The 23,909-nt window shown below is 42.5% G+C and overlaps 1 protein-coding gene across 2 annotated transcripts in view; it reads left to right on the top strand.

Annotated features, from left to right (window-relative positions):
* SIPA1L2 (signal induced proliferation associated 1 like 2) overlaps window positions 1-23,909 on the top strand; it is a 329,734-nt gene that overhangs the window by 70,683 nt on the left and 235,142 nt on the right. For both annotated transcript variants that reach the window (XM_077486232.1, XM_077486231.1), the window contains exon 3: window positions 17,120-17,253. In XM_077486232.1, coding sequence (XP_077342358.1) covers window positions 17,120-17,253 — 134 coding nt within the window. The remainder of the gene's footprint in view (window positions 1-17,119; window positions 17,254-23,909) is intronic.

The raw sequence follows: 23,909 nt of genomic DNA, 5'->3' as shown, positions 1-23,909 counted from the left end.
TTTTGTCAATATATTGTTTATGTTGTGCAAGCGAAAGTACAGAATAGGTAAAGCATTCCCACACCTCAAATGATGACATTTTGCAGATTTGCTTTAGAGATGTATCATTAAAATACATTTTTTAATTCTGTCCCTTATTGGCACAAAGTAGTACTTTTCCCTATGTTGCTAGGTGCTTCCTAAATGTAGTTATAACTTTGGACAGGTTACTCCTCTCCCTTTCAGCATTTTTTTCACTATTCTGTCCCCCATGGAATAACATACATTTATTATTTGTCCTATGTTGCTAGAAGTGTCTCCCCTGCTTGTCTTTGCTCTGAGCACTTTCCAATGGCAACAGAAATGACAGACTGGCACTCCACTTCTCTCTGCATTCCTTTTCCTATTGTTTGTCTCTGGAAAGTGCAGGGAGCTGAAACAAACAACCATTATAAAGAAAGTGCAATCTATACATGATATACCTATACCATGATATATCTATAAAACATGTACCTATATAAATAAATACATTAACCACTTCAGCCCTGGAAGGATTTACCCACTTCCTGACAAGGCCATTTTTCCATGAGGAGCTGCAGCCTCTATCAATAAATTCAACCTAAGGTAAATCTAGAAGGAATGTGAAAAGGAGGGGATAGGTATGGTGCTGCTCTTATTAAGAGGTGACCTACAACCTCTAAATACTTGAGGGGTGTGTGTCACAGGTGCATTTAGTGCAAAAAGTGACTAAAAGTGCAGAAAATAAATATTTGTATATTCACAAAAATCCACAAAAAATCCTACTGTGTAAACTTCCTAAGCGCTTATATATAATGCATATGGTTATGTTCAAACAAAAATAAAATAAACACAATCCTGTGCAAAACCTGCTATTCAAAGTGACATTTCTGTGCAAAAAAATCCAACATATATGACTGGTGTATATTGTTGCTGTGAAACTAGGTTCAGAAATATGCATATACAGTCCTTAAACCCTGGTGTATAAAAAAAAGTCCAACAAAGTGACAATGTGCTCCTTCAAATTGTTCTGTGCTTTTTGGAAAACAATGTCTCATAAGAAAGGCACTCACTGCTATTATTCACCCCACAAGGAGGTATTTCACCTTCACAGTATGAGCCACTGTGCAGCCTGTGGAGTGGGAGGAAACTTCCTGTCCTGTGTTCTCCAAGTGCCTCCTTGTCTGTGATGTAAGTGATCTCCTCACTGTTATCCTCTTAGATGTTGCCCACATGTAGAGAGGAAAGAGCCTCCGTAGTGTGATACCGTACAAATATCCAAAAATGTATTAATAATACTGATGGGTACTCAGTATCCAGATGACGTTCCATTGACAAAAAGCGTAGTGCGGAACTGTACAGCATCATTGCATTACTTCTGGTTTTGAGCCTTCGAGCACAGATCGCTCCAATTTCCTGTTTTTAAATACAGTTTTCTCTTTTAATGATTTTATTAAATGTGAGTACCCATCAGTATTATTAATACATTTTTGGATTTTTGTACGGTATCACACTATGGAGTCTCTTTCCTCTCTACATGTGGGCAACATTTAAGAGGTTACCAGTGAGGAGACCACTTACATCGCAGACAAGGAGGCACTTGGAGAACACAGGACAGGAAATTTCCACCCACTCCACAGGCTGCACAGTGGCTCATACTGTGAAGGTGAAATACCTCCTTGTGGGGTGAATAATAACGGTGTGTGTGTGTTTCTTATGGGGCATTGTTTTCCAAGAAGCACAGGGAGCACATTGTCATTTTATTGGACTTTTTTTTATACACCAGGGTTTAAGGACGGTATATGCATATTTCTGAACCTAGTTTCACAGCAACAATATACACCAGTCATATATGTTGGATTTTTTTGCACAGAAATGTCACTTTGAATTGCAGGTTTTGCACAGGGTTGTGTTCATTTAATTTTTGTTTGAGCATAACAATATTCATTATATATAAGCGGTTGGGAAGTTTACACAGTAGGATTTTTTGTGGATTTTTGTGAATATACAAATATTTATTTTTTGCACTTTTAGTCACTTTTTGCACTAAATGCACCTGTGACACACACCCCTCAAGTATTTAGAGCAGGGGTCTTAAACTAGTGGCCCTCCAGCTGTTGCAAAACTACAAGTCCCATGAGGCAGTGCAAGGCTGACAGTTACAAGCATGACTCCCACAGACAAAGGCATGATGGGACTTGTAGTTTCACAACAGCTGGAGGGCCACCAGTTTGAGACCCCTGATTTAGAGGTTGTAAATCACCTCTTAATAAGAGCAGCACCATACCTATCCCCTCCTTTTCACACTGTGTCGCTTTAACTGACAATTGCGCGGTCATGCAGTGTTGTACCCAAGCAATATTTATGTCTGTTTTTCCCCACAAATAGAGCTTTCTTTAGGTGGTACTTGATCACCTTTGTGGTTTTTATTTTTTTGCTATAAACAAAAAAAAGTGAAAATTTTGAAAAAACACAATATTGTTTTACTTTTTGCTATAATAAATATCCCCAAAAAATAAAATAAATTTCTTCATCAGTGTAGGCCAATAAGTATTCTTCTACATATTTTTGGTAAAAAAAATCGCAACAAGCGTATGTTGATTGGTAATGGCGGTTATCAGCAATTTTTAGCAGGACTGTGACATTGTGGCAGACAGATCGGACACTTTTGACACTTTTTTGGGACCATTGACATTTATACAGTGATCGGAGCTAAAAATAGCCACTGATTACTGTATAAATGTCACTGGCAGGGAAGGGGTTAACACTAGGGGGCGATCAAGGTGTTAAGTGTTCCCTAAGGAGGTGTTTCTAACTGTGGGGGTTTAACTGACTGGGGGTATAGAGAAATCGCTGTTCCTGATCATTAGGAACAGCAGAACTCTCTCTACTTCCCCAACAGAACGGGTCGCCGGCGGACGACATTGCGGCTGCCGGCTACTCGCATGAGCTCTGGCGCGTCCCTTATAGCTCTTAAAGCAGCTGACGTACACCTATGGCGGTTTGCATAGCCATGCCAAGAGTAGAGAGGGATTAGAACAACTGTCAGTTTTTACTGATGTCTGAGTCCCAATTAGGGAGATTATGTTTACCGTTAGCATTAAAAGCATGAAAATAAAAGAAAATCCCAAATTTTGGGTTGTCCCCAGAAAAGTAATTGAGGGGAAATCCTCCAATGGGGATCTGGGGGTCTCCAAGGGATTACCTTAATTTACAGGGATTTAAATTTCCAAAGGGGCACAGATGGCAAAAAAAAAAAATTCTATCAAAAATTAATTCTATCCAAAATGGAAAAGCAAATGCCTATAGTTCTACTTTAACCACTTTCAGACCGGACCATTTTGCTGGTAAATGACCAGAGGTCTTTTTACACTTTGGCACTGCGCTGCTTTAACTGGTAATTGCGCGGTCATGCAATGTTGTACCCAAACGAAATTTGCGTCCTTTTCTTCCCACAAATAGAGCTTTCTTTTAAAGGTATTTGACTGACTCTGCGATTTTTATTTTTTGCGATATAAACGTAAAAAGACCGCAAATTTTGAAAAAAAATGATATTTTCTACTTTTTGTTATTAGAAAAATCCAATAAACTCAATTTTAGTCATACATTTAGGCCAAAATGCATTCAGCCACATGTCTTTGGTAAAAAAAAGTCAATAACTGTATATTTATTGGTTTGCGCAAAAGTTGTCACATCTACAAACTAAGGTACGTTTTCTGGAATTTACGCAGCTTTTAGTTTACGACTGCTCATTTCTCATTTCTTGAGGTGCTAAAATGGCAGGACAGTACAAAACCCCCCCAAATGACCCCATTTTGGAAAGTAGACCCCCTAAGGAAATTGATAAGTGGCATGTTGAGCCCATTGAATATTTTATTTTTTTGCCTCAAGCGATTGAATAATGACAAAAAAAAATTATTATTTTTTTTTTACACAAAGTTGTCACTAAATGATATATTGCTCACACATGCTATGGGCATATGTGAAATGACAATCCAAAATAAATTCTGCTGCTTCTCCTGAGTACGGGGATACCACATATGTGGGACTTTTTGGGAGCCTAGCCGCGTACGGGGCCCCGAAAACCAAGCACCGCCTTCAGGCTTTCTAAGGGCGTAAATTTTTGACTTCACTCCTCACTACCTATTACAGTTTTGAAGGCCATAAAATGCCAAGATGGCACAAAACCCCCACAAATGACCCCATTTTAGAAAGTAGACACCCCAAGCTATTTTCTGAGAGGCATGTTGAGTCCATGGAATATTTTATATTTTGCCACAAGTTGCGGGAAAATTACAAACTTTAATTTTTTTTAATTTTTTTTTCACAAAGTTGTCACTAAATGATATATTGCTCACGCATGCCATGGGCATATGTGAAATGACACCCCAAAATAAATTCTGCTGCTTCTCCTGAGTACGGGGATACCACATGTGTGGGATTTTTTGGGAGCCTAGCCGCGTACGGGGCCCCGAAAGCCAAGAACCGCCTTCAGGTTTTCTAAGGGCGTAAATATTTGACTTCACTCCTCACTACCTATTACAGTTTTGAAGGCCATAAAATGCCAAGATGGCACAAACCCCCACAAATGACCCCATTTTAGAAAGTAGACACCCCAAGCTATTTGCTGAGAGGCATGTTGAGTCCATGGAATATTTTATATTTTGCCACAAGTTGCGGGAAAATTACAAACTTTTTTTTTTTTTTTTCACAAAGTTGCCACTAAATGATATATTGCTCACGCATGCCATGGGCATATGTGAAATGACACCCCAAAATAAATTCTGCTGCTTCTCCTGAGTACGGAGATACCACATATGTGGGACTTTTTGGGAGCCTAGCCGCGTACGGGGCCCCGAAAACCAAGCACCGCCTTCAGGCTTTCTAAGGGCGTTACAGTTTTGAAGGCCGTAAAATGCCAAGATGGCACAAACACCCCCCAAATGACCCCATTTTGGAAAGTAGACACCCCTAAATTTAGGGGTACACTAGTGAGACTAGGTAATAAATGGCGGGTGCCCTGAAACTATAAAAAAATAACTAACCAACCAGCGTCACCTGTAACAGTTATATGGTGATCACTGGTGAAAGGGTTAACTAGGGGGCAATCAGGGGGCTTTATGTGGTAGTATATGGGGGTCCCTGGCGCTATAAAAAGCTGCGGCGAACCTAAATACCTACCTGCCTAACTAGCGTCACCTGTGACACTAATACAGCGATCAGAAAAACGATTGCTTATTAGGCTGGGTTCACACTGGAGCGATGCGGGAACACCACGAATCCGCGGCGGGTTCCCGCATCGCATGCCTCCCGGCGGCAGTTCACACTGCCCTATGCAAACTGCTGGGAGTGTCAGTGAAATGTTAATGACACCCCCAGATCAGTTCGCATATCGCAGTGCGATCTGCAAACTCGGATCGCATGGTGTGAACACCCATGCGATCCGATTCTGCTGCGGACCAAAAAAAGGGTCCCGTGCGAGTTTGCGGCGGGTGCGGCGGGTGCAACGCGAATTCAGCCATACTATCTGTATGGCTGAACTCGAATCGCACAGAGATCGGATGTGATTTGCACTGCAGTGCGGTGCGAATCACATCCGTTCTCATAAACCGCTGCAATGTGAACCCAGCCTTAGTGACACTGGCGACGGGGGGGTGATCACGGGGTTAAACCTTTATTGGGGGGGTTAGGGGGGTACCTTAGAACTAAAGGGGGCTAACCCTAACTGCCCTAACAGTTATTACAGTCACAAATGACACCCGCCGGGTGATCAGGGGGTTAAACCTTTATTAGATAATAAATGGCGGGTGCCCTGAAACTATAAAAAAATAACTAACCAACCAGCGTCACCTGTAACAGTTATATGGTGATCACTGGTGAAAGGGTTAACTAGGGGGCAATCAGGGGGCTTTATGCGGTAGTATATGGGGGTCCCTGGCGCTATAAAAAGCTGCGGTGAACCTAAATACCTACCTGCCTAACTAGCGTCACCTGTGACACTAATACAGCGATCAGAAAAACGATCGCTTATTAGGCTGGGTTCACACTGGAGCGATGCGGGAACGCCACGAATCCGCGGCGGGTTCCCGCATCGCATGCCTCCCGGCGGCAGTTCACACTGCCCTATGCGAACTGCTGGGAGTGTCAGTGAAATGTTAATGACACCCCCAGATCAGTTCGCATATCGCAGTGCGATCTGCAAACTCGGATCGCATGGTGTGAACACCCATGCGATCCCATTCTGCTGCGGACCAAAAAAAGGGTCCCGTGCGAATTTGCGGCGGGTGCGGCGGGTGCGGCGAATGGCTGAACTCGAATCGCAGAGATCGGATGTGATTTGCACTGCAGTGCGGTGCGAATCACATCCGTTCTCATAAACCGCTGCAATGTGAACCCAGCCTTAGTGACACTGGTGACGGGGGGTGATCACGGGGTTAAACCTTTATTGGGGGGGGTTAGGGGGGTACATTAGAACTAAAGGGGGCTAACCCTAACTGCCCTAACAGTTATTACAGTCACAAATGACACCAATGCAAAAAAAAAATGCATTGGTGTCACTGTGACTGGGGGGGCAGGGGTAATTGGGGGGGTGATCGGGGGGTAAAGGGGGGGTGTGAGTGTGCCTGGCATGTTCTACTGTGAAGTGTCATGTTGGTGCAACTCACCGATCCTCTCTCCTCGGTGTCGGAACGAAAAATACCGACAGGAGGAGAGATTACATCACTTCCTCTCCTGTGTTTACATTACAGGAGAGGAAGTGATGTCACGAAGGATTTCCATTCGTCGGGAGCGATTGCGAGGGGGTGGCCATGAATGAATGGCCGCCCCCTCATCCTGGATCGCTCCCGAACAAATACCGACCGCCGCAGGCACCGGGGGGGGCCCGATCGGCCCCCCACCCGCGGGAAGGCAGGGACGTACAGGTGCGCCCATATGCCTGCCCGTGCCATTCTGTCGACGTACATCGTCGTGCGGCGGTCGGCAAGTGGTTAATATCAACTACCAATCAATATTAGAAATAAACTACAAATCTCCTTAAAGAAAATATGCTCACAGCAAACAGTTTAATTTTATAATATCAGCATTGTAATAATAATACAAATGATAGTTGTATTTGATAATCCAATATAAGCTTACTTGAAAAATCCCCTTTCATGTTGGGAGTTCTGTCTGTCTTTTGGCCATCTCTTTCTATAACTTCCTGGATTCCTTTGCAGCTTCTTCTCTGCTGTTTGTGTTCGATTTCTAAAGACTACATATCCCATGGTACCCTGCTGCCTACAAACAATGATTCCTGTACTGACTCCGCCTCTTGAAACTCCTCCTCTCAGCGCCTCTGTAGTTCAGAAGGCAGGCTCTGTGAAATGTATGACACAACAATGCCTCACAGAGCATAGTGAATACGTGTTACAGGATTCAAGGAAGTAAACTTTCAAACTTCAAAATCATTCAGAGTAATAGTAGGCTAGAAAAAAATTGAAGTACAATTACATATATGTATATATGATTTTACATTTTGACCATGGATTTGCTTTAAGTAAATTTTCATATGTAACAATAATATTCAAATAGATCGATAGATAGATAGATAGATAGATAGATAGATAGATAGATAGATAGATAGATAGATAGATAGATAGATAGATAGATAGATAGATAGATAGATGGATAAAATGGGCAGCTTATTAGTCCATTCGCCAAAATTGATAAAGTGGGAGAGATTTACTAAAACTGGTGCACACAAATACTGGTGCAGCAGTGCACATTAACCAATCAGCTTCTAGTTTTACTGTGACAGCCAACCACAGTGCTCAAGTGATTGGCTGATTCTTTCCACCCATTGGCAGAAACACCCTGTAAGGGCATGGGCAGTGAGGGATTAACCTAATTTTAGTTTTGGAAAGAATGGAAAAAAATACTGTAGCTGCTAACTTTTTAATATTAGGACACTTACCTGTCCAGGTATCCCACGATGTCGGCACCCCAGCCAATTTTCGGATTGGCTCTCGGTGCTGCGGAAACCTTTTGTGGTAAAGGAAACCAGCAGTGAAGTCTTTTGGCTGCGTTTTCTAACTGGTCCGGTGCTGGAGCAAGGAGGAGGGGGCTGAACTTCCGGGGAATGACGCTATGGCTCAGTCTCCCGAAAGTGGGAATGGGTACCTGTCAAAAACCTCCGCTTTAATGTAAAAAAAACTAATTTACACATCTGTACAGTATGTTGCTGATAGAGAGATTTCCTCTCACTTCCTTACCTGTACACAACCTTTTTTACCGGAAAGGAATCTCTCTAACTGAGCCTCTGAATGCAGTGAAACCTAGCAGACCCAAGCAGAATGCAAGAATTTCTTGTTACCTCTACATTTTTTTTTTATGTTTTGTTTAGAGGAAGGTGATCCACATAAGGTTTTAATTTTAGTCTTGGAAAGAATGGGAAAATATACTGTAGCTGCTAACTTTTAATATTGAGACACTTACCTGTCCAGGGATCCCACGATGTCGGCACCCCAGACACGTTTCAGATCAGCTCTCGGTGCTGCGGCCGCCATTCATGGTAAGGGAAACCAGCAGTGAAGACTTTTGGCTGCATTTTTTAACTGGTCCGGTGCCGGAAGAAGGAGGAGGGGGCTGAACGTCTGGGGGATGTCGCTATGGCACAGTCTCCCGGAAGTGGGAACGGGTACCTGTCAAAAACATCCGCTTTAATGTAAAAAAAAAAAAGAATTTACACCTCTGTACAGTATATTGCTGATAGAGAGGTTTCCTCTCAATTCCTTAACTGTACACAATCTTTTTTACTGGACAGAAATCTCTCAAAACAAGCCTCTGAATGCAGGGAAACCTAGCAGACCCAAGCAGAATGTTTTTCTCGTTACCTCTACATTTTTTTTTTTCTTGATGTTTTGTTTAGAGGAAGGTGATCCACATAAGATTTTTAACCTACTATAATTTTAAAAGATTGTATCTATTGCTATTGCAGTCTGTGTGAACTATGGCAATCCATAATGTGTCAGGAAACAGGACGTGCTGAAGTTATAAACTTCTGTAGCTCTCAATAAACTAAAGATATACTAAGTGGGCATATCCTGTTCCTACATTTGTTTTTGTCTTATTTGTAGGTTTAGAGGAACCTTGCAGGATAGAAATACATGGGAACGAACACAATTATCTGGAAAAATTCAAGTAATTATTCACACAAACACAACTTTCTGCCACATCACCTGACATAGGGTAAAGGGTAGGGTGTTCAGGGCACAATAAAAAAAATATTCATTCATCTCTAGAGTACATACACAGTTACCCTTGTTTACTGCACATGCAGAAATGCTACACATACAGAAAAATACCTTTTGATCTGTCAGACATCCAGTTTGCTGTTAATGGGGAACACCACAAACCAAAAATGCTATTTAATACATTTTTAATAGTCAAAGAAAACTCACCCATCCATCCATGTCTTCATGCTTTATTTTACTGAGAAATCACAGAAAAACCCTCCCTAGCATTTCTAGCCGTGGCCATCGTGAGTATGGGCAGGTGATTCATCTAGCATTTACTTCCTGGAATCCAATCGTCCTTAGCTCAGGCATGCAGGCAGAAGGATGTGCTTAAAGAGGAACTTCACCCACAATGAAAAATTCTGCTCCCCCCCCTCTACATTTGGCAATTTTTTGGGAATTTTGACGGGTACCCCCCCCCCCCCCCCACCTGCAATTGGATTGCAGATTTCCCTTGGTTAAGATGCTGGCACCTGTAAATGAAGCTGAATGAAGAATCAGCTCAGATGAGGACAGTGCTGGATCCTGGGGCAGGTAAAAAAAAATTAAAAAATACTGTAGCTGCTGACTTTAAATTTTTGGGGGAAGACTAGAACTTCACTTTAACCCCTTGGCGCCGCGCACCCGCAATTATTTGGCCCCTTGGTGCCTGGTCCTTGATGCAGAAGGGCTGCATATTTGTGCGAATTGCTATCCATACAGCATTTCTGAGAGCACGCGAGGTGCACACTCCTGGCACAGTTACTGGTGCCTAACCAAAAGCTCCAGATCGCTGCTTGTGATTAGGTATTATGGGATCATGTGAACACCATGACAGCCAATCACAGTGGTCACATGCTCTTAAGCCCTGTTCTGCCTCCCGGCATCATGAACCTCCAACGGGTCGGGAGGCATCGGTGTTAAAAGGTTAACTGAGAAAATCTGTATTCTGGAGGAAAGAAAAAAAAATACCTAGTAATACTTCTGGAATGTATGACATTATTTTGGCCTAGGTCAGAAACAAGGACGCAACTAAAGAAATATAAAACATGTATAAAACAAGTAAATATAATATAAAGATTAAAAACATATAGTGTTTGTTGAGAGAGTTTAGCTCCACTTTAACTTCTTGTTTGGGCGGAAGACACTGTGCCTTTGTTGCATTTAAATCCCAACCAGCATAGTCAGCCCTGCCTGGTGGACTATAGAACTCTACCCTCTCTGTCCCACATGCATACAATAGCAAATCAATTGCCTTGATGAGATGTCACTCTGAAGTTATGGTAGAATAGAAATAAGGAAAATAAAAAATTAATGCTTGCACATGCCTTAAAGCAGTGGTTCTCAACCTCAGTCCTCAAGTACAACCAACAGGCCATGTTTTGGGAATTTCTCTAAGATACAATACCTGTTAAAAATACCAAGCCATGGACTCTGATTTAAAGCACCCGTGCAAGATGAAGGAAAACCTACAAACATGGCCTGTTGGGAGAACTTGAGGACTGAGGTTAAGAGGTTAGAGAGTTAGAGGGAGGTTTGGGGGTAACTTTAGGGGGTGTATATAATTTTACTTTAGGGTAGTCTGAGTATTCAGTTCTTCTTTGCAATGGAAACCCATGCCACAAACTACTGGCAATAAATTCCTGGCTTCATAAAATGTATCATCTATCACATGCATTTTAACAGACAAAGTAAGGTCTTGTTTCCCCTATGGTGCCCACGTTAGTGTTGGCATGCCTTTTTAAAATTGCGCTGTAATTTATTTTTACACATACTTCAGTGTGTTTTTTAAATTATTTTTTATTTTGACCACTTCCAAAGGGGGAAAATTCTGGCACCACTCTCCTACATGTAAGTTTTTATAGCAGAGACCCCAGGGTATAAAATGGCAGTCATTGCAACTTTTTATGTCCCATGGTATTTGTGCTGCAATTTTTCAAATGCGTTTATTTGGGGGAAAAAAATGTTTCTTGAATTAAAAAAGCCCAATGTTTTTGTTTAATGTGAAAGATGAGGTTACACTGAGTAAATAGATAGCTAACATGTCACGCTTTAAAATTGCACACACTCGTGCAATGGTGCCAAACTTTGTTACTTAAAAATCTCTATAGGCAACGCTTTCATTTTTTTTTACTGGTTACCTGTTTAGAGTTAGAGAGGAGGTCTTGGGATAGAACTGTTGTGCTATGGCTCTAGTGTTCACGGCAATACCTCACATGTGTGGTTTAAATGCTATTTACATATGTGGGTGCGACTTGCGTATGGAAACGGGGCGCTTTAAACATTTTTTTTTTAACTTTCCCTTTACATTTTTTTATGATCACTTTTATTTCTATTACAAGGAATGTAAACATCCCCTGTAATAGGAATAGGGCATGACAGGTCTTCTTTACAGAAAGAGCCTGGAAAGACTGAGATGAGAAAGAAAAAAAAAACAGCAGTGTTTACAACTGTTGGGGGTGGACATGACCGATTCCTTCTCCAGCTCGCCAACATTCTACCGGGCGATTCAGTAGAAGCACTGGAGGGCGGCGGAAGGGGTTGTTTTTACAGTGCAGGGAATCGCCGGTGGAAAATAATGATATCTGAATGATGCCTGCAGCTGCAGGTATCATTCAGATATCCCCACTCAAAGCCCAGGATGCCACATGATGTTCTGTGGACGGGAAGTGGTTAAATATTGCCAGGGTTACATGAATATACAATGTGTCTCAGAGTATTTGTGTGAACTGAAACAATAAATCCGCGTACACACGGGCGGACTGTCTGTCCAACTTAGTCCGCTGAAACACATTTCAGCGGACAGTCCGCTCGTGTGTGGGCTTCAGCGGACTTTTTCAGCGGACAGTCTGGCGGACTAAGTCTTTCGGAATTTCCGTAATACAGTCCGTCCAACTTTGGTTTCAGCGGACAGTCCGCTCGTGAGTAGGCTAGTTGGACGGACTATGTATGGCGCATGCTCAGAAAGGATTTACACGGCGGAAGGTTGCATTGCTGAGTATTGGACGTCCTATTTCTAGTCCCGTCGTACGTGCTGTACACGTCATCGCGCAAGCTTTCAACGGACTGTCTGTTCATCGTGTGTGGTCAAGTCCGTTCGTTCAAAAGTAGGACGGACTGTCCGTCGGATTGTCTGACGGACTTAGTTGGCCAGACAGTCCGCCCGTGTGTACGCGGCTTAAGAAATAAAACCATTAGCCTTGTCCTTGTATTGGAACTGCATTGGGCTTCACAGCCCAGTGCTGCTGGTGCGAACAAGCCTTTAAGGTGAATTTGATATAAGGTATCAATAGAGTTTTTCAAAATTCAAATACCACGGCAGACGCAGATACCTTATAATTCCAGTTACTGTATAAAGAAGGAGAAGTTATGTAGCACAAAGATGTTTACTAGCATGTTAAATTAGAACAATCCAGTAGTGCTGTTTGCATTACTGATTTATTTATGAAGCATAACATGTATTATACATTTATCATACCAAAACAGGCATATATTACTGAAACATTTAGAATTCGCCAAGATTATATTAAATTTTTTTTCTCATTTCTTCATTCTCAGTTTACTGGTGTTTAGGTGTATGTCTGGGCAAAATTAAAAAAAACTAGGCAATTTATCTCTGTAATACGTTATGTTTGTTACCTTAAAAGTGCTGGAAGTGCAAAAAAATAACTGTTAATGCTGCCCTGAAATTCCTAAGCAATGTTGTCAGTCCCACAAAGTTCTCTTTAGCTGAACTTAAAAGCACCTTTTCCTATCCTTATCTGCATAACGTAAGGATGTGAATTCACCAAGCCCAGCAAAGGAGAACTGGGTAGGGCTCATAACGCTGCTTGGGACTTCAGGGCAGCAGAAGGATCAAGAAATTAGGAGCTATTCTCATAGTTTGTGTAAAGATATTAAACAATACTATGAAGTACGGAATATAGCACATTTTTCCACAAGGGAAATGGTGAGAAACAACGGGGCTTTGTGATACCCAAGAGTAATAGATCAAGTACACAAAATATCATAAAAACTGATATTTATTATGAAAGAACTAAAATATCTACTCTCCAAAATTATGGGGGAGATGACACAACATTAAAATTGCATAGAAAATAGCATGGGAAGAACAAATACAAATGATGCAATAGACCCAAGTAGGAATGATGAAACATGCGTTTTCCAAGCAACCCAACACGTTTTAACCAGTGTGGTCTTCCTCAGGGGCTTTCCCTCGGGGTAGCACATCAGAGAGATCATCAGAACATAGCATACATTCAATGCAATAGCTTAGTTATGCTGGAAGTCAACAAGAATGGTGAAGAGGCAGGGAAATGGATGATGGGAAGAGGAAAACAGTAACAGCCCATGTGTCTCAAGCACAAAGGATATCAGCCAAGATGTTAAAAACAGTTACCCTCTTGAACAGATGGAGCAGCAACAATGTAGCCACAAAAGAAGATAGCTGTAGCCATGGGCGTAGCATAAGGGGTTGCAGGGGTCACAAGCGCAACCCTGCCCCTAGCTCCCCTGCAGCCTCCCTGTCATATTATCATATCCTCCACAAAGTTCAGCTTCCATCTGCCCTAGGGCCCCAGAGCCATGCTCCAGTACTGGGCTTACACTTTGCCCTCCACAGTCCACTCTGTTATCATTGGCTGGGGAGAAACTGTGAACCATTTCCTGAATGAAGTGGCTGATTGACTGTGTGCAAAAGAATGTGATTTCAGCCCTGTGTATTGTGGGGCGGAGGAGCTGTTTATAGTGCTGGATTGGGAAAGGAGCTCTGCCAAATGACCTGCCAGGGGTCCTTTTCCTCTGATTCTCCAGGGGTGATCCCTGTACTCTAATGCAGCCCTCAAAAATTACACTCGTCTGCTCGCATTTTGAGGGCTGGCGAGAAAGGGCTGCCTGGATCGGGGGGGGGGGGGGAAGGCAAGCACTGCCAGCAGCCTTGGTGAAATGGGAGTCCTTCTCATGATTGTGGAGGGGAAGAGAAAGAGAAAGCCGCCCTGATGTTCAGAGCGCAGCGCAGGGAACACAGCAATATCAGGTTTCATTTCACATTGCCGTGTTCCCCGCCGCTCGCTGTCAGATACAGCCCCTCCTCCTGATAGATAGCCTCTGCTCCTGGAATTTGATAGGCAGATCACATGTCCAATCCCGGTGAGGGGTGATCTGTCAATCAAAGTTCCCTGGCCAAATGGCGGAGCTGTATATGACATTGTGCGGTGGAAACTGTGAACATCTGGGGTGGCTCTCCTGTTCCTCTCCTCTCCTGCACAGGTAGGCACAAGCTGCATGGTGGGCACAAGCTGCATGGTGGGCACAGGCTGCATGGTGGACACAAGTTGCATGGTGGGCACAGGCTGCATGGAGGGCACAGGCTGCATGGTGGGCACAGGCTGCATGGAGGGCACAGGCTGCATGGTGGGCACAGGCTGCATGGAGGGCACACACTGCATGGTGGGCACAGGCTGCATGGTGGGCACAAGCTGCATGGTGGGCACAGGCTGCATGGTGGATGGTGGGCAAGGGCGGCATGGTGGACACAGACTGCATGGTGGGCACAGGCTGCATGGTGGATGGTGGGCATAGGCTGCATGGAGGGTGGTGGACACAGGCTGCATGGTGCATGGTAGACACAGGCTGGATGGTGCATGGTAGACACAGGCTGCATGGTGGACACAGGCTGCATGGTGCATGGTGGACACAGTCTGCATGGTGGGCACAGGCTGCATGGTGGATGGTGGGCACAGACTGCATTGGTGGTCACAGACAGCTTGCATTGGGCACAGGCAGACTGCATTGGTGGGCACAGGCAGGCTGCATTGGTGGGGGCACGGATAAAATTGTTGTTGATATTTATTTATATAACTTAATTCTGCATAAAAAATGTAATGAGATAATTTGTGAGGTCGTGTTTAGGGGCGGGGCATGTTTAGGGGCAGGGTTGGATGGGGCAACTGTTGACGAGTAACCCTTGAGGCCTGGCTAGTAGCTCAGAAACTGAAATTTTGAGCCCTGCTCTAATGTAATGAGGAACTCTTGGAACTCTAAACTCTTAAGCCACTTTGAGTATCTTGGCGTGCGGTGGGTGTATCTGCACACACGGTGGAAGTGGTGGGTGGTAGTGGGGGGGGGGGCAGGTCAACTTTTGCATCGGGGCCCACAAGCTTAAAACTACGAGTCTGGTTGTAGCACACCGTTGGAGATTCCAAGGGCGTGCAATGGAGATTTATGAATGAAGATCCATTATCAAATAAAAGGAATTAACGTAAAAACCTAAACAGGACTACGCGTGGCAGCTCCACACCTCTAACCAGCATCTGTATCTGCTGGTTGGAGGTGTGAAGCTACCACATGTAGTCCTGTTCAGGTTTTTTTATGTTGATTCCTTTGATTTGATAATGGATTTTCATTCATAAATCTCCATTTCACTCCCTTGGAAACTCTAACAGTGTGCTACAACTCAAATATTCTTTTGTGGCTACATTGTTGCTGCTCCATCTGTTCAAGAAGGTAACTGTTTTTACATCTTGGCTGATATCCCTTGTGCTTGGGACACATGGGCTGTTATTGTTTTCCTGCATCACCAAGCACACTGGTGGAAATGCGTCGGGGCTGATTGGAAAACACACGTTTTATCATACCTCCCTGGGTCTATTGTATCATTTGTATTTGTTCTTCACATGCTATTTGCTATGCGCTCTGTATCTCTTGGCGCCAAGCGGAAGAACAGTTAACTAAAATCCTCTCTCCACTCCTCCTGCACAGTGTTCATTGGGATCTGTAGTCCAAAAAGCCTATTGGTCCCATTATATGGCTGCCGCTCCAAACTGCAACTCCCAGGATTCTCAGCATTCTGCATAGAAGTCTATGAGATGGCTTGGCTTTAGCTCTACCTGACCAGAGTAGAATGATGAAGCATAATGTCAGTAGCTCAGTAGAAAGTAAACTGATTGTAAAGGGGGAAATATCTCCTCCATGTTTCTTTAGCCAGCACCTGGCTACATTCAGTATATCAATACCACGAGATTGAGACACAAGTAGAAAAATAATAAAATAGGGCAAAGGGAAAAGGAGAAGAAAAGAGTAGGAGCAAAGTTGAATAAGGGGGAGAGAAGAGGCAGGAGAAGGGAAAAGTGGAAGGGTTAATGATAAAGGGGAGGGGGGGTTGTTTGCACCCCTCATCCCAGCCATGATCATTCAGCAAGCTCAGCCATACTACAGTACCTATCCAATAGCTCTCAGAACTCTTGAGAAAACATATAGTTTTAAGAAAACTGAAAACTACAAATAAAAACCTAATCATTCCACTTGGACCTCAACTATATTTTCATTTGCAGAAGAATGTATACGTATTCACTATCAATTGTTAACAACATCAAATATCAAAAGATAAAATCACAAATTAAAGTTTAAGAAACATTAGCCTAAGAAAAGCTTAAACGAGTGCAAGGAGAATTCTGATACCAATGTTTTTTCTTTTTTTTTTGCTTTATTCGATAGCTATGCAATAAAGTATTTTTATTTTAAAATACAAGGATAAATCTCTCTCACAGAAATTGGTAGGCAAGATCTTCAATGGTGGTAAATATTTTCAGTCTGTAGGTAGGATTTATACAAAAGTGCCTCCAAGGGAAACTACTGTGCTTATTAGTTCATTATATTATTTGTATTTCTTTTTGGATGTTTGCAAATTAGATGTGTTATATCATTTTTGCAATTCTTTGCACAGTATAATGACTTTATTTTCCTAAAAAAACTTTTGTGTGTTTTCCATAAAGCTGTTGCATCATTTTAAAATGTTTATCTTAAACTTTCAGGTTCTTTATATTTCCATGCAGATTGCATATAAAACCAGGTTATGTATTTATTTCTAGAGCATCAAAATTACTTTGGAATTGATGAGCATTTAGGACCCGTAGCAGTCAGTGTTCGCAGGGAGAAGGGTGAAGGTATCAAGGAAAAAGAACTGTCTCCTTTCTGCTACCGCATTGCTTTCAGAACCAGCGAGGTAATCTTTTCTTTACGGTCTTGTTTCTGTGTCTTCTTAGATAAATGTCATTTGCAGTGTATGACCTTTAACTGAGTAAATAAATGGTTGGATTAAAGAGTTTTAAATGGTAACAAAATACTTAGCTTTACGAAGGGGTCGAGGGTGGCGGATGGTCTGGAGGCCCTAAAACTCAGTAAATCTAATAGACTATATCCCACATATGCGCTCATGAAAAACATTTGAAACAAGATTAGGACAATGCAAGGGGTACAGGGGTTCACTAAATACTGCCCCATATGGAACAACAAATATCTCCCAGAACTAGCAAAAATACCCTACAGCACAAAGTGATTACAATTTGGCATTTCCCATCTGGCCCATATTTTTCGTGAGGGAAAGTTGAGATCATTCTCGGAGCTCAGAGAGGCCTTTAGACTTCCTAATGCAATGCACTTTTATTACATGCAGCTCCAACATGCGATCAGGGCTCAGGGTGATGGGGCTCAGTGGTTCTTGGACTCCACCTCTGTATTCAATTACCTGTTTGAGGCTGTCACATATAAAAGATTTATATCTTGTAGCTACACCATGCTCCTCAGCCTTCTCTGCGGTGATGTCCCCTTAAGGCGGTGTCGAGGTGGGAAAGAGATGTTGGGGCTTTTGAGGAGGAGCAGTGGGAGGAGGCCCTAGAGGCTGTCCCCCAGTGTTCACTGAATGTAGCTCAGTGCGTGTTACAGTTATATATATCCTCTTAGTGGTCCACTATACACCAGCTAGATTAGCTCGCATGGGGCCAAGGTCGGATGTCGAGTGTACTAGATATAATAGAGACCATGGAGATTTGACACATCTCCTATGGAGATGCCCAAAACTCCACTTATATTAGACTCAGGTCCTGGCCACTATTAACACAGTCTTCCAGACTAAGATCCCTGCTGACCCAAAACACTGTATATTGGGAATACTTGCTGTACTCCCACTAGAAGACATGCCCAGACGGGCGGTGGCAAGGGCCCTCTTTCAGGCTCGGAAATTAATCCTAAAACATTGGAAATCCACAGAACCCCCAACACTGTAGGAGTGGATTACCCAAATGGGTGATACTATTCGATTAGAAAAACGTATCTACCAGCACAGAGGCAAATGGGGCAAATTTGACAAATTATGGGCACCATGACTGGATGTTCCCGGACTAGCCCCTCTAGATTTGGTTTATGACTGACTGTTCTAGTACCAGTTATTGTGTCTCTCCAGTTAAATGAGGGGACAACAAGAAATTAACAATTATTTGGCTACAATGGAGAACGGGTGAATAGTTCTTGGGTATTCAGACTTATCGTTACAATATGCTGTCGTTATGTATATTGGAATAAGCTGTTTTTACATATAACTGTTTTGCTCTGCACCATGTATGTACATATACTCTCTGTGCTTAATAAAAACTCTTTGTTTTATAAAAAAAAGAAAACATTTTACGAAGTGGAGGTAGTCTTTAAGTGAATGCACATACTGGGACTGTTTTCTATCTATGCATGTGGATTGCATTGATATAATATTATTTTATTTCACTCTATGCACTAATTTCATTAGTTATAGCGCTGCATACTAAATTATTACTTTTTATTTGTGGTTGAATGTTTGTAAACCCATACTGCAAGTTGCTTATTTTGAAAGTAATGCTGACACTCATATTTCTTTTTCTTAAATGGGAATCAACCACAATGAGGTTTATGCAAGAATATGAGTATTTTGTCCTAAGTTATTATAAATGTCTACACTTATGTTTGGAGTATTTACATTTACCCCATTGTTTACCTTATTTAATTGCATTGTATGAACCTGAAATGTTAGCTTGAGGGTGAGGGTCTCCCAACCCCTGAAAATTCATAACAATGTCAGATAAGGGAGCGATGTTGTTAAAGCTTTCAGATTTTAGTTCCTCTTTTAAGTGGTACTAAACCTAAAAACAAAAATGTAATATATTGCAGTGTACCAGTCCTTTCATACAGTGAATGCATTTCTTTTCTTCTTTAAGCTTTTTTCCCTTTATTTTCATCTGGTATACCACCTAGTAACATACTTCATGTCTTAGGCCCCTTTCCCATGGGACGGATCCGTAATGATCCACCACGTGATGATCCGCTTGTTCAGCGGGGATCGCTCCGTTTATCCCCGCTGAGCCGGCAGATGACAGGGCGGTCCCTGCACACTGTGCAGGGACCACCCTGTCAGGTCTCTGCTCTCCTCTATGGGGGATCAGATGAACAGGATTTTCCTCCGTCTGCAGAATCGGACCATAGCAGAGACGGACAATATCGGGTGTCAGTGGATGTTCATCCGCAGACACCCGCTATCCTATAGGGATTCATGTATGTCCGTATTTCATCCGCAAACGGATGGATGAAATATGGACATACAGTCTGCATGTGTGAAAGGGGCCTTAGGATGTATCCACTCTGGATGGATGAGCAACAAAGACAACCTTGGATAGCGCCATTGCCTTGTAAGTCTGGGAAGAGTGTTAAATGCTGCAACACAAGGCCTTGACCAGCAAATTAAAGCCAAACTTCAGCTAACACTTTTTAAGCAGATACAGCAACAGTTTGGCAGGATAACTAGTGAAAATAATTTACAAAAAAAAGCCTAAAAAACAGAAAAAGTATTCAGCCAGTGCCTCTAGCAATTGGTAAGCTGCAATGTAATAATTTATTGTTTTTGGATTTATTACTACTTTAAAGAGGAACTGAACTCTGTAACCTGTGCCCGAAGTATGCAAGCTGCAAAAAAAATTGTCACTAGCATTGCCTGCCATCTCCCTTTTGGAGGTGGCCATCTTAGTAGAGGGTGGGCTTTTTTTTTCCTCATTTCAGAGCCTCCAGCAAGGAGAACATTGAGCAGCACAGTAGTGAGATCATCAAAATTTACTCTGTGATCAAGCCATACTGGGTAAAATGGTAGGGGGTGGTTTTAGGCATGGCAGCAGTGTGGTATGTCCAGTTTTAAAAAAGTTGGATACGATCTGATGTCATCAGTGTGTGACTTTTCTATAACAGTAAACCTTCATTTCTGAGTTCAGTTCCAGTTTAAGAGGTACAGACAACTTTGTAGTTCTGTTATGTGACACTTCTATGCACTCATTGGAGCTAAGAGATAGTTGGCTGATTTGTTTGAATTGGACATTAGAAAATGAATAGAAAATTAACGTTGTTGTTAATAGCATCCAATCAAAGTTTTTATTTAGTTTTACATAGAATAAAAAGACAAGTCTTCCTAAATTAGAGGTTTAGTTGGATTGATCTCTCCTTCTCATCATCACAATTCAACATCTTCATGGTCGCTGCTGGTATGATTGTCAGATATGGAGTGGATTCAGTGTTATCCCCAAGAGGCCACTTAGAGAACATCTCTTTATCCTCCTTCTCTCCAGCATCCACAAAATTACCTTGTCTTCTTCTATTTTTGCTTATCTAGCAGCACTGAGATTTGTGTTCTTCCTCAGCTTTCAGAAATAATGTCAGTGTTTGACATACACATGTACGGCAATACCAGATAACACCTAGGCTAATAGCATCTGTAAGGAGAGGAAGGGGGGCAAAACTGGCAAAGAGTGCAGCATTTAACGCTCTGAGTCACAGTCTGGGAATCTGTGAAATGCAGGACTTTCAGGTCTGTTTCTGCCTGGTCCCTTATGAAGGAAAGATGAACTTTATGCAGCACAAAGGGCATTAGGATCAGTAGCATCTCAATTCTCCTCCCTTTGACTGTTCTTTCTCATTCTGTCCTCTTATACAGTAGTTTATAGATCTCTCCTCTTTCCCTTCTTTTTGGTACTTAATGTACTTACTCTAAGTGTGCACATAAATCCACTTCATATTTTTTATGTATTTATAGAAGTCACATTTTTTTGAATTGCAATTCTATTTTATTCTTTATATGATCTTTTAATTTGATGTACCGTACTCAGTCTATGTGTTCAACTCGTAATATTATTCTGAAACTGAAGACCCATGTCATGTTTTTCCTTAGAAATGTGAGGCTTAGGTAAATTTTTTAAGCTAGCTTCTAGATTTCCCTCATTCCGCTTGTGTTCCAATATGTGGAAATTGGTTTCAGTGGAAACTGAATGAAATTAAATAAAACTTATAACTTCTTTGTTCCAGCACAACCCCAGATGCAGGAGACCTTCTTTGTAAAGTGGAATGTAAAAGACACATAAGTGCCAAAAACTGCTCCAAAAATAGCGCAGTATGTGTTGGTGTGCTGCAAATTTCCAAGGGATTCTTTGGTACCCTTTAGAGCAGTAGGCAACCTTTGATTGGTGGTTATTTACCTGAACAACACGAAAGAGATCAAAGACCACAGGGGTTCTGGGCTCTTCTTTTTTTTATAATAAGAAATTAACGACCAAGACCCCCCCAAAAAGTAAGAACGGCATAAGGAAAACGTAGAAAAGTATGATAAAACAAATGTCACTGTAAAAAATATAAACTTGACCTACCCTAAAAGTCAGCTTTTAGTGAGAAACCTTGCATTCCCTTTTTTCATGTCTGCAGAGTGACTGGTCACCCCACAAGTTTGATGCAGGAGTCCATCAAGAAGGTAGGACATCTGGTAATGCAGGATGACTTTCTTGATTAGTTTCAGGTTTAGCTGGCCTCAATTCTGGCCTGGCTGTCTAGTCTGAGTTCTGGCCCAACTGGCTGAGTTGAGTTCTGGCCAGTGTAAGTAGCATGTAGGACAGTGTCCAGTAGTAATTAGGGCAGTGTAGAGATGTTAGTAGGATACATTGTAATGTACAGGGGTCATTAGAATGTCAGGCAGTCTACAAAGGGTATTAGTCTCTAGGGCCGAGTACAGGAATCATGAGTATGTAGGGCAATGCACAGAGGTCAACAATTTGTAGCGCAGAGTACAGAGGTCAAGGGTGCAGGGGGTCTAGATAAATAATAGACAGCACTCCAAACAGCTAACTTTTCAAGTTTCATATATTTGACAGAGAGCATCATATAAAGACATAACAGTAAATTGTAGTACATGCACAAGTTCTCTCCACAGTTCCTTCATCTAGACAAAGGCAAACTCTCAGCTACAAGAATCAAATACATTTTCATTAGAGCAGGAAGGAGATCCAGGCTAAAAGTACAGCAATTAAAAGAACACCAAACATTGGCATGTTGCTTCCCTGTGTTGCTTTGCAGGTGGTGGTAGGTAGAGGAGGAGCACTTCAGACAGAGGGTCAGCAAGACAGGGATGCAATCCATCCTACACCCGTGTGCCTGCATCTAAGCCCCGGCCAGTCTTGACATTGCTCCTGCCTTCTCCTCCGGTCCTTCTGCTGTCTGCCTGATACCGACCCGTTGATCCTGCCAGGCACTGGTGCTACTCTACACTCCTGTGCCTCCTGTTTACTCTACCAGGGGCGTTGAATCAGAGGAGTAAGAGAGCCCAAATGAGGAGCCTCTCCTATGGAAGAATTATCAATGTCAACATCTGGCAGGTCTGACACAAGCTGTTAAAGATCTTCAAGAAGGCTACACCTGATTGGAGGAACGGGTCCTAGCACTTTCAACTTCAACCAGCACCCAGCACCCAGGCGTCACCTCATACTTCTGCTTCTTCAGCCGTTACTGCCTCTCCTCCTGCTGTAGTTATGCTTCCTCTGGAACCAAGAGGTCCCACGCCTGAAAAGTTTTCTGGGGAATGTATTAAATTCAGGGCTGTCCGCAACGCATGTGAACTATATTTCATTCTACAGCCATGTACCTTTTCCATAGAAGCCACTAAAGGGGACTTCATAGTCTCTCTGCTTCAGGGTGAACCCCAAACCTGGGCTCACCACCTCCTGGAACAGAAAGCTGAAGCTTTATCTAACTTGACCACCTTTTTTGATGCTATGGCCCAGCTGTACTAGGACCCTCAGCTCTCTGCAACCACAGAAGCCACACTGCTTACCCTTCAGCAAGGGTGGTGGAAGACTACAGTGGTGTGAAAAAGTGTTTGCCCCTTCCTCATTTCCTGTTCCTTTGCATGTTTGTCACACTTAAGTGTTTCGGAACATCAAACCAATTTAAACAATAGTCAAGGACAACACAAGTAAACACAAAATGCAATTTGTAAATGAAGGTGTTTATTATTAAAGGTGAAAAAAAATCCAAACCATCATGGCTCTGTGTGAAAAAGTGATTGCCCCCCTTGTTAAAACATACTATAACTGTGGTTGTCCACACCTGAGTTCAATTTCTCTAGCCACACCCAGGCCTGATTATTGCCACACCTGTTCACAATCAAGGCATCACTTAAATAGGAGCTGCTTGACACAGTAAGGTCCACCAGAAGATCCTTAAAAGCTACACATCATGCCGAGACCCAAAGAAATTCAGGAACAATTGAGAAAGAAAGTAATTGAGATCTATCAGTCTGGAAAGGGTTATAAAGCCATTTCCAAAGCTTTGGGAATCCAGCGAACCACAGTGAGAGCCATTATCCACAAATGGCGAAGACATGGAACAGTGGTGAACCTTCCCAGGAGTGGCCGGCCGCCCAAAATTACCCCAAGAGCGCAGCGACGACTCATCCAAGAGGTCACAAAAGACCCCACAACAACGTCCAAGGAACTGCAGGCCTCACTTGCCTCAGTTAAGGTCAGCGTTCATGCCTCCACCATCAGGAAAAGA

The sequence above is a fragment of the Lithobates pipiens genome, unplaced genomic scaffold (assembly GCF_037356315.1).
Source record: "Lithobates pipiens isolate NorthernLeopardFrog02 unplaced genomic scaffold, aLitPip1_a1.2 Scaffold_18, whole genome shotgun sequence".
Taxonomy (NCBI): Eukaryota; Metazoa; Chordata; class Amphibia; order Anura; family Ranidae; genus Lithobates; species Lithobates pipiens.
The sequence above is the reverse complement of the archived record's forward strand: the minus strand, read 5'-3'. Positions and strand labels throughout refer to the sequence as shown.